Source organism: Propithecus coquereli, unplaced genomic scaffold, assembly GCF_000956105.1.
Source record: "Propithecus coquereli isolate 6110/MARCELLA unplaced genomic scaffold, Pcoq_1.0 Scaffold39, whole genome shotgun sequence".
In the NCBI taxonomy this organism is placed as follows: domain Eukaryota; kingdom Metazoa; phylum Chordata; class Mammalia; order Primates; family Indriidae; genus Propithecus; species Propithecus coquereli.
Window position 1 is genome coordinate 4,682,741 of NW_012149618.1, and position 11,608 is coordinate 4,694,348.

General features: G+C 38.2%; 1 protein-coding gene across 1 annotated transcript in view; it reads left to right on the plus strand.

The window, feature by feature from the left end:
* Positions 1-11,608, plus strand: part of CLIP4 (CAP-GLY domain containing linker protein family, member 4) — a 47,440-nt gene that overhangs the window by 1,729 nt on the left and 34,103 nt on the right. Inside the window, exons 3-5 of the mRNA XM_012652435.1 lie at positions 781-899; positions 3,991-4,227; positions 8,433-8,568. Of these exons, the coding sequence (XP_012507889.1) occupies positions 781-899; positions 3,991-4,227; positions 8,433-8,568 (492 nt within the window). The remainder of the gene's footprint in view (positions 1-780; positions 900-3,990; positions 4,228-8,432; positions 8,569-11,608) is intronic.

Here is an 11,608-nt window from a genome sequence, read left to right on the forward strand (position 1 = left end):
GAATGAGTATGCCTGTGTTCCAATAAAACTTTATAAAAACAGATGGTGGGTTGGATTTGCTCCATGGGTCATAGTTTGCTTATCCCTGACCTCAACCCTACTACTGTACCTCACTGTAGTTGTCATGGCAAATATGCAAGAGATTTAGTGAGAGATTATGGTAAGCTAGTTACTTTTACAAATATGTATTATTGCCATTATTTGTTTAAAAATATGGTTTCCAACTATATTATAGTTGGAAACCTCATGATAATATCACTCTATTTTGCAATGAATTTTATTGTACTAAGAAAATAATTACTTTAACCAGTGAGGACAAGGACTTTATCTATCTCGTTGTTGTATTCTCCCAGTGTCCAATAAGCACTAGTTGGAAGGATGGGAGGAAGGGAGGAAATTAACAGCTGGGGACTAATCAGCGGGACTAAACAGAAAAGTGGCAAAGAAGTAGGGAGGAGAGGGAACACAGGAAAGAGAGGACGGAAGAGGAGGCGTTTTCAAATACTGCACGCTCTCAACTATATTATAGTTGGAAATCCCATGATAATATCACTCTATTTTGCAATGAATTTTATTGTACTAAGAAAATAATTATTTTAACCAGATTGTGATATAAAGATTTCGTTCCATTGTGAAATAATAGTGCTTCTAGTGGGTTGATTTAAGTCTTCTAAATGCTTAAAAAAGGCTCTTTCCCCCCCCAACAACCTCCTGTCTCCTTTTCAGTTATATAGCTAAATTTAAAATTTTAATTAATATACTTGTGATGTTTAATTGCAGATGTGGATGCCACCTGCAGTGACTTTAATTTCGGAACAGCGCTGCATATTGCAGCGTACAACTTGTGCGCAGGTGCTGTGAAATGCCTGCTGGAGCAGGGAGCTAATCCCGCATTTAGGGTAAGAGGTTAAATTACAAGTGAAGAAAGAATATTAGAAGAATTTAAATTAAAGAATTTGAAAGTCTTATATTATCTTCCAGTAGAGTATTGAATCTGGATGTTGTTATTAATAGAAGAACTCTTATATGAGCGAGTAATTTATATTTCTGTGTCACACATAAAGAGTAATGATAATAACCTTTATCTTAAACAAATGTAAGGCATAACAGTGGGTTTCAATCCTCTTATATTGATAAGTTCTACAAAATTTACTTCTGTTCAGGAAAGTAATCCTCCTTAAAGTATCATGATCTTTGAATTTAAGTATCTTTCACTTAGGCTTTTGATATATTTATGAAAAGTTACCTCTTAAATATAAGCTCATATATCAAAGTTAACATTTTTTCTATTAAATCACATTTTAAGTTTTTCTCAAAGAAAATTCATTCCAGGAAGTTAAAACAAATTCACATTTAAGAATGGAGTAAATCTTTGAAAATGAATGTTTAAAGGAAAAATATATTTTTTTCATAGTAATAATGCCACTGATTTACAGAGTTAACATACAGGATAGAATTTCATAATCTTCAGATCCTTTGGTATTTTTTTGTTTTGAGAAAGTGGTTCTCAGTTTTCATTTCCCTCACATTACTAACCATGGCTTGCTCTGGCAGGGCTTCTTAATTGGGTCTGTGCCCTCCCTTGGAAGAGTAGGCATGCATGGGCGGAGGCGAGAGCGTGCGGTATTTGAAAACGCCTCCTCTTCCGTCCTCTCTTTCCTGTGTTCCCTCTCCTCCCTACTTCTTTGCCACTTTCTGTTTAGCCCTGTTGATTAGTCCCCAACTGTTAATTTTCTCCCTTCCTCCCATCCTTCCAACTAGTGTTTATTGGACACTGGGAGAATACAACAATGAGATAGATAAAGTCCTTGTCCTCACAAAGAATATAGTCCAGGGAGGCAGGGCAAGGAAGCAGTCGCTTTGACTATTTGTGCTAAAGTTCAGTGTGACACAGTGGAGTGGGGGTGGCACAGAAAGTGGGGGTCATGCTTCAAGGGAGGGGCCTCTCCCAAGGGCTTCAGAGAGGTGACATCTAAATCGAGTGATTAAACACAGGCAGGAATTGCCTGTGGGGAGGTGAGAAAAGCATTTTAGGCAGAGAGAGTAGCATGCAAGAAGCCTAGGACATGGTAATTCGACGTGGCTGGCATGTTTGCTTTTGCTAGGACAACTGTTGGCAAAGCCCCGTAAGTGGGGATGATGTTTTGAATTCAGTAAGATTCCGTGAGGTATGTCATTGAGCTAAATTACCAATTCAGGCCAGAAACAAATTAGATTGCCACATTTTGAAAGTTAATACTTAAAAAGCAGCCACCGTGCGGTTCAGCAGTGGCCCTCAGACTATACTTGGACAGCCACTATTTAGAAGATGGAATTCTGTGATTAATCATGAATGAGCCTTCTTATGTTAGGAAGGGATCATCATTGTTCTTTTATTATCATTATTGCTATTTAGTTTTTTGTTTTTTTGGGGTTTTTTTTTTTTTTTTTTTTGGTGCCATGACTCGGATTCTAACCAATATTTAGTTTTCTTAACAGAAGTTTCAATTGTTAAATTTTATGGGAATTACCAGAAGTATGTTACTGGCTCTAAAAAGTGAGGACATAACAAAAGTCTAAAGTAAAATATTCATTTTAAATATAGCTTACAACTTATCAGTCGAGGTGGTTTTTAAACAGATTTTCTCTCTTAGTACATATTAGTGCCATACATCAAATATAATCTTCATTGTATTTTGTATTTTTTCTTGAAATATGGTATTAAAAGAGTCCATCATCATCCCAGAAATCTGATAACATGTCTTCCTACTATATTTTTACTTGGGACCAAACTGACTTGAATTTTAAAACAACAGTGTGAGGCAGTTGCAAGCTAAGTGTGTTCCAAAAGCCTCTTTCTTTTATCTATGTGGATCTTCTGAAGATTATCAGCAGTGAAGAAGAAAGGGAAAAAAGTTTCTCAGTTAACAAAAGAATCTTCATTTATCGTATTAGAAGGAGATTATAATCTGGACCCTTTCTCAGGCTAAGGTTTTGGTTAGGAGCGTAGGAAGACAGAGAATTTATGTGATAAGCTTTGATTATGTAAACACCATGCGAGTGACAGTGGGATTATAACTGGCCATTTTGTTTTGTCACAGTATAAATCCCAGGATAGTCTTGCATTTAGAGTGAGAACAGAGCTGTTTTCGTGATTATAGCCCCAATTTTGGAATTATGAAACTCTAGTTCCTGTTTCCTTTTTAAGAGATGGGATCTTGCTCTGTCACCCAGGCCAGAGTGCAGGGGTGTGATCATAGCTCACTGCAGCCTCGAACTCCTGGGCTCAAGCCATAGTAGTCCTGAGGAGGCTGGGACTAGAGGCGCATCGCCACACCCGGCTACATAGTTTCTATTTGTGAAGTCTGAGTTCCGTGGGTGGGCAGGAGAGATCGCAGAGCCAAGGTGGCGACAGTGAACAGTTGGGTCTGGGGTTGGGAAGCCAGTCGGTCCTGTGACTTCTGTTTCCAAACTTGCCTACTCTGTGCCTTTGCAGCCAGGGTGCTCTCCACTCGTGGCCTGAGCACCTGCCTGTGCACGCAGGGCTGTCCCCCACCAGGTAACCTGCACGGCTGCTCCCTCGGCTCCCCTGGGTCTCTGAACGCATCTGATCAGCGAGGCCTCCCTCACCACTCTGTATAAATGGCTCCCCCTACAACCACCTCTGTCCCCCTGTTTTCTGTTCCCCTTCCTTCCCTGCTTTGTTTTTTTCCTCTAGGCCAATTGTTACCATTTATTATGCCATATAATTTACTTGTTTTATTTTTTATGGTTTGTATGTCCCACCAGAATGTGTGCTCTTTGAGGGTAGGGCCTTTTTATTTTCTTCACTGCGGTTTTCTTCAGCACCTAGGATGGTGCCTGGCATATAGTAGGTGTTCAGGAAATTTTTTAAAATAAATAAACGATGAATGAATTTAACTTAAAATTACTCCAACAAGAATTTTATATGACTGTCTAGTGCTCTAAGTACGTAAGAGTTAAGAATTTTTCTCTTGTCTTTGTTTGTAGAATGACAAAGGACAGATCCCTGCTGATGTTGTCCCAGACCCAGTAGACATGCCATTAGAAATGGCTGATGCTGCAGCAACTGCCAAAGAAATCAAGCAGATGCTACTAGATGCGGTGCCTCTGTCGTGTAGTATCTCAAAGGCCATGCTTCCAAATTATGATCATCTTACTAGCAAGGCAATGCTGACGTCGCTTGGCCTAAAGTTAGGGGATCGTGTTGTTATCGCAGGACAGAAGGTATAGTAAGTCACTGCAATCTCTGAAGCCGTGTCCAAGGTCCTTGTGTCTGTGGCCTGTGTTCAAGGGAGCATACAGTATGGTCAGAGCTTTGAATTTTTTAAAAAATGTTCCAACATATAGCTAGAAAGATAATGGAAAATGTGAAACTTAGATGCAAATTTGCTACAAGGTTTTAATACGATCTAAGAATACAAACTATTTGAATTTAATGATGAAGACATCTTTATTTGAATAAATAGTGGAACTGTTGAGTGGATGTAGAGGCGTGAGCTGAGGAGTGGTCTAGCCTGGAGGGTTTTCCTCGCAGCCCCCAACAGTGCTTCTCCGACTGCCACTACTCCTCTAAAGTGGAGCACAGGAGACCCCAGCTGTTCGTGGGTGTTTGTCTTTGAGATCCCACAAATAGGGAAGTCTGAAATATTATATAACCTGATAACAGATTTATGTGGAAAAGAGGACTCCTCCTACTCCCACCATCCCATTAAAAATTCTCCGGACATCTCTTTTTCTACAAGCTTCAGTTTCCATATAGCAGTCACTTGTTGCCAGTTTTTTCTTTTTTTTTTAATACCTCATATAGGAAGTGTTTTTGTTTCTGTTCTTAATGTTGAGGTTAGCAGGGAGCTTGGTATGGAGAATGGAACAGGGCATTCCAGCTGGCGTATTGAATTTCCCAATACGGTTACATCTCAGTATTTGGGTGGTCTTGTGGAAAGGGGGAGGCAAGTTTCTGAGAAAAAACTGAAATTTAGAGGTTTGATTTATTGAGAAAATTGCTTCAGAACAGAAAAAAACCTACAAACAAGGTGTTATGTTAAGAAAATGACATTCACCAACTTACAAAATGATGCATTTATAGGACATTTTTTAGTTTTTCATTGTCTTGTCTGTGGAGCTAAAATATCAAGGAATTACAAATGCATACCTTTTTTTTTTTTTTTTTGAGACAGAGTCTGGCTCTGTTGCCTGGGCTAGAGTGCCTTGGCGTCAGCCTAGCTCACAGCAACCTCAAACTCCTGGGTTCAAGCGATCCTCCTGCCTCAGCCTCCCGAGTAGCTGGGACTACAGACATGCGCCACCATGCCTGGCTAATTTTTTCTATATATGTGTATATTTTTAGTTGTCTAGATCATTTCTGTCTATTTTTTAGTAGAGACAGGGTCTCGCTCTTGTTCAGGCTGGTCTCGAACTCCTGACCTTGAGCGATCCACCCGCCTCGGCCTCCCAGAGTTGCATACCGTTTTTAAATTTAGGATTAATATTCACCTTCTGTAGTCTTTTTGTATTGTGTCTGAGAATGAATTTAAGAGTTCTATTGTTTTATTTTACTTTTTATTTTGGATAATTTTAAACTATACAAAAGCAGAAGCATGTATGATGAATATGCTTATACTATTAATAATCAACTAGGTTTAATTTTATCAATTTATGGAAATCTTGTTCTGTTTATATTTTCTCTCAGTCTGTTGCTTGTCTCTCTTCATTTTCATAAGGGTATCATTCAAAGAGCCGACGTTTTAAATTTTGATGAAGTCAACTTTTTTCTTTTATGGATTGTGTGTTTAGTATCATATCTAAAAAATATTCTGTGCTCATCGAGAAGTTTACAGTTTAGGTTTTATGTGTAGTTTTATATCATATAGATTGAGTTTCTTTTTTTCTTTTCTTTTTCTTTTTGCATATGGTTATGTATTTGTTCCAGCACCATTTTTTGAAAAGACTATTCTTTCCCCATTGAATTGCCCTTGCACCTTTCCAACAATGGACTGTCCGTATATGTGTGGGTATATTTCTGGATTCTACTCTGCCCCGTTGACCTAAAGACTACCCTTTCTCCAATACTGTCATGGTTATTGTTGCCCGATAGTGAGTCTTGCAGTCAGGTAGTGTTAGGCCTTTAATTTTTTTTTTCCAAAATTGTTTGACTATTCTAGTTCCTTTGCCTTTCCATGCATTTTAGAATCACCTTGTAGATTTTTATTAAAAATCTTGCTGGGATTTGAATAGGGTTGTGTTGAATCTATAGGTCAGGTTGAGGAGAATTGACATCTTAAAAATACTGAGTCTTTGAATTCATAAGCACAGTATATCTATTTTTATGGTTCTTTGGTTTATTTCATCAGGGATTTGTAGTTTTAAGCATACAGATATTGCATATGCTTTGTTAGATTTATATCTAAGTTTTTCATGATTTTTGGTGCTATTGTAAATGGTGGTGTTTTTAAAATTTCATTTTCCAATTGTTTATTGCTAGTATATAGAAATACAGTGGATTTTTTTAATATTGTCTGTGTATTCTGTAAGCTTGCTAAATTTATTAGTTCTATTGGCCTTTTTTTTTGTGGATTCTCTGGGCTATCTATGTAAACAATCATGTTTTCTGAGAGTAGGGTAAGCTTTCTTTCTTTCCAATCTATATACATTTTGTTTATTTTTCTACCCTATTTCATTGCCTAAGACCTCCAGTAAAAAAATGATAGGAGTGATAAGGGCTGATGATGTCTTGGTCTTATTCCCAGTCTTAAGGGGAAGACACTCAGTCTTTTCATCATTAGGTCTGATAACTGTTAGCTGTAGATTTTGTGTAGATGCCCTTTATCAAGTTGAGGAAGTTCTCATCTATTCCTAATTTGCTGAGAGTTTAAAGAAATTATTATCATGAAAGGATGTTAAAATTTTCTAAAGACTTTTTCTCCATCTGCTGAGATGACAAGTCTTTTTTTTTTCCTTTTAGTCAGTTGATATGATGAATTACATTGATTGATTCTCAAATGTTGAACTAGTCTTGCATTCCCATGATAAACCTCACTTGGTCATGATGTATCATCCTTTCTGTATATTGCTGGATTTGATTTGTTATTATTTTGTTGAAGATTCTTGTGTCTGTGTTTTTGCTGGATATTGGTCTGTATAGTTCGCTTATAATGTCTTTGATTTTGGTATCAAGGTAATGTTGCCTTCATAAAATGAGTTGGGAATTGATCACTTTTATGTTCTAGAAGAGTTTGTATAGAATTATTACTTTTTCTTTAAATTATTTGGTAGAATTCACTAGTGAAGCCATCTGGGCCTAGAGGGTTTTTGTTTTGTTTCATTTCTTTTCTTTCTTTCTTTCTTTTTTTTTTAGGTTTTTAACTGCAAATTTAATTGAGGTATGAGCTTTGGCAGTTTGTGTCTTTCAAGGATTTGGAGCAATTCATCCCGTTTGTCAAATTTATGGGCAGAAAGTTGTTCGTAGTATTTTCTTACTATCTTTTTAAATGACTCAGGGTCTGTAATAACGTCCATTTTTCATTTGTGATGTTTGTAATTTGTCTTCTCTTTCTTTTTCCGCCCTTGGTCTCCAGCTAGAAGTTTATTAATCTTTATCATTCCAAAGAACCTGCTTTCAGTTTCACTGATTTTTCTCTATTGTTTTTCTGTTCACAATTTCTTGATTACTTCCTTCCTTTTGCTTCACTTTCTAGTTTGTTAAAGTAGAAATTTAGATTATTGACTTGAGACCTTTTTAAATATAATCAATTAATGCTATAAATGTTTCTCTAAGCACTGCTTTTGCTGCATTCCATAAGTTTTGATAAATTATCATTTTCACTGAGTTCAAATTATTTTCTAATTTCCCTTAAGACTTTTCTTCTTTCCCCCATGGGATATTTAGGAATATATTGTTTCATTTTCAAATATTTGGAGATCCCCATATATTTTTCTGTTAGTGATTTCTAGTTTAATTCCATTATGGTCTGAGAACATACTTTGTATTATTTCTGTTCTTTTACATTTGTATTCTCCTGTTTTGGGCAGAATGTTTTGTAAGTGTCAGTTAGGTCAAGTTGTTTTATAGCTGATTTTAAACCGATTTTCTACCTACTTGGTCTGTTGATTACTAAGAGAGGTGTATCGAAGTCTCCAACTGTAATGTGGGTTTGTCTATTTCTCCTTTCAGTTCTATTGGTTTTTACTTCATGTATTTTGAAGCTCAGTTGTTGGGTGCATACACATTTAGGATTCCTAGGTTGTCTTGTGAATTGACTCCTTTATTATTATTTGATGTCCCTTTTTATCTTTGGTAATGTCCCTGTTCTGAAGTCTACTTTGAGAGAGTGAGTTTTTAAAAATGTCCATGGTAAAGTAAATTTGCAAGAGTAGGACTCTTGGAATTACTAATAATACTCAAAAGTTATTCTGATTTATGTTTTCTTTAGGTTGGGACATTAAGATTTTGTGGAACAACTGAATTTGCAAGTGGGCAGTGGGCTGGCATTGAATTGGATGAACCAGAAGGAAAAAACAATGGAAGTGTTGGAAAAGTCCAGTATTTTAAATGTGCCCCCAGATATGGTAAGGTTGATATTATTTAACCTAGCAAGAATTAATTAAAAATAACTATTTTACTCTTTTATAGTCTTTATATAAAACTTTTCTCTTGGTTACTTAGGTAATAAATGAAGGCAATGTGGATTTGGGGAGGACTTTTTAAAGACAGGATATAGTTGTGGCATGTTTATTCACATTGATGGGAATGATACAAGGGAGGGAGAAATCAAGGTTTCAGGAGAGAAAGTAGAAATTGTAGGAAGAATGTTCTTAAAAAGTTAAAAGGAGAATGGGATTCAGTATAAGGGTTAGCCTTGTATTAGATCAGGCACAGAGGAGAGGGGAGAGAGGTAGTTGGATGGGGAGGTAATTCTCTTTGGATTGTTTATTTTCTCAGAAAATATGTAGTGAGGTCATTAGCTGATCTTAGGAGAGGGAAGGGTGGTTGGAGGTTTGAGGAGAGAGAAGGTGTGAAGTACTCATCTAGGAGGGTGAGAACGTGAGTAGTTCAGGGAAATGTAGTGGACAGCCAAGCAGTGCTGAGGGCCCATCTGAGATTTGTGGTCATGAACTTAGAGTGAGACCAGTGTGCGTGGTTAGTGTCTTTCTTCAGTCATATTAAGCTGCTTCGGTATAGGTACTGCGTAAGTAAAGAGTTTGGTTTCACTGGGGTTGGTTTTTTCTAGAATATGCATTAGAAGGAAAGAGGCAAAGGAGTTGAGGGTGTATGCAAGGGAGTGATTAGAACACTGGATCATGGAGTCTAAGCCGGTTAGGGAGGAAGATGAGGACGTGATGGGGAAGATGGGCTGTGAGAAAGCGGTGGGACCGGTCATCTCGAGGAGGTGGAGAAGCTGAGTGTGGGTGCTGGAGCAGGGCGTCTGGCGTGGCCGGAGACGGTAGATGCTCTCGGTGAGAATTCTGGAGTGGAGAGGTTGTGATCAGCCTGCTGAGCGGGGACGGAGGGAAAACTCACAGGGAGCGAAGCACTTACGGAACCGGCAGCCAAGGTGTTAGGCGGCTGTCTGGGTGGACATTGAAGTCACCACGAGTGGGGACAGGAGAGTGAAGGAGAGTAGGGCAGGGAGCCAGCTAGCTGCAGAGGTTTTCTCTGAATGAGTGAGTAGTAGTGACTCTAAGTTGAGTTGGTGGCTTCCAAAAGGAGAAGTAGTAGGTAGAACAGTCTGGTGGCATATGCCTCAAATAGCTTCTCACTCTCTCACACTCTCTCTCTCTCTCTCTCTCTCTCATTTTTTCTTGGAGAAGTAAATGTGAAGATGGCTGTGATGGCAAAAACAAACAAAATAACCACTTTACCCTCTCATGGCTAGTGTTAGGTGATGGTGCGGGACACACAGCTGCTGCATGAGAGTGCTTCAGGGAAGCGGCGTCTTCAGGAGAGGGCCAGGTTTCAGCTACAGGGAAAAGGCGAAGGGGCACTCAGACCAAGGAGGGGCTGTGACTGATGTGAGACCATGAGTTTCCGAGGTCATGATACAAAGGTTTGGAGGGTGTGGGGAGCGTTGGGTTATTGGGTCAGGTTAGTGGATTTAGGGAAACAGTTGACAGGAGGCTTAGGCATCTGGTAGTGACCAAGACTGTCTTGATGGTCTTTTGGGGAAAGCGTTTTTCCTTGCAGTTGGTCTCTTGGGTGGTTTTAGTGGGGAGACAGTGATGATAGTGGTGCTAGCAGAGAGGGGTGCTCTCATTAGCAGAGTATGAGCTGTGGGCTGGCCGTGATCCTTGCTGTGAGCAGTGCAGTGATTGGGAGGAGGCCTCCCTGCAGGAGCCCACCCCGCCCTGTAGGCCTCCCTGAAGTCCTACTTTCCCTGGTGTGGTGCCTGGGGGAGGGCCTCTGTTATTGGGGAAGTACAGAGTCTGGAGGTCGTGAAGAACTTGAGAAATTGGAAAAGCAAGTACGGCCACCTTTATGACTGTACTCCTGAGCTGGGATGATTCTTTCTCTTTCTCACAAATGTTTAATCAAATTCACACACACATCACTATTCTGCGTGTTGATTTCCATTATGTATCGTGTCACTTCTATGTTGTGAACATTTTTCCTTGCGCTGAAATATTCTCCATGACGTTATTCTCCATGATTGCACAGTATTTCATCTCACAGCCCAGTGGGGAGGCCATGTAGCGTAGTGATGAATGGGGGGACTTTGGCATCCTACTGCTTGGGTGTGAACCAGTGCCTCTGCCTGCCAGCCACGTGACCTTTCTCTCTGCATGCGCCTCAGTTTGTCTTCTGTAAAATGGGGATAGCACTCTCATGAGGATTCATGCACGGATTCCACGTGTTGATAAATGTGTGGAGCACCTAGAACAGAGCTTGATTCCCTGTGAACACTCAAGTGTAAGCTGTTGGCGAGCTGTAACAAATTTACCAAAATTACAAATTTCCTGTCATCACACACTTAGGAGGGAATCTCATTTTTTGGTTTGTTAAGACATTTTTTGTTTATGATAAATGCTCATTGTATAAGATTTGAAAAATATAAAAAAAGGAGAAGAAAATTAAAATTCTACATTTTTACTTGATATCCTCCCTAAATCCTTACGTATTATTTGAAAATGTGATTTTTTAATGGCTCTGTTTCCTTTAATTTTTCCAATTTGATGTGTGAATATTTCTATGTTTGCATTCATATTTCTGATTATGGTTAAATAGAACATTTAAAATGTTTTGTTGTAGTATGTGTATTTTTTGTATTTTCTTGACAATTACCTGTTCATTTTATTTAATTGGGATATTAGTGGGTTTTTTTAAGAAACTGATGAATTTTAAAAAATACATGTTTAGTATATTAAGCTTTTATATTTATTATAGATAATTTGCCCAGTTTGTCATTTGCCTTTGAACTTCATTTGTAATGTTTTTTTGACATACAGTTTTATGCAGTTAAAAGACTTTTACTTGATAAACTCTTATGTTGCTTTTATGCTTTGATAATTCTTCCTACTCCAAGGATTAGTTATAAATTATATATGTTATTCCTTTGAATGTTTTAATTTTTCTTTTATTTTTAGTTGACATAATAATTGTATGTATTTATGA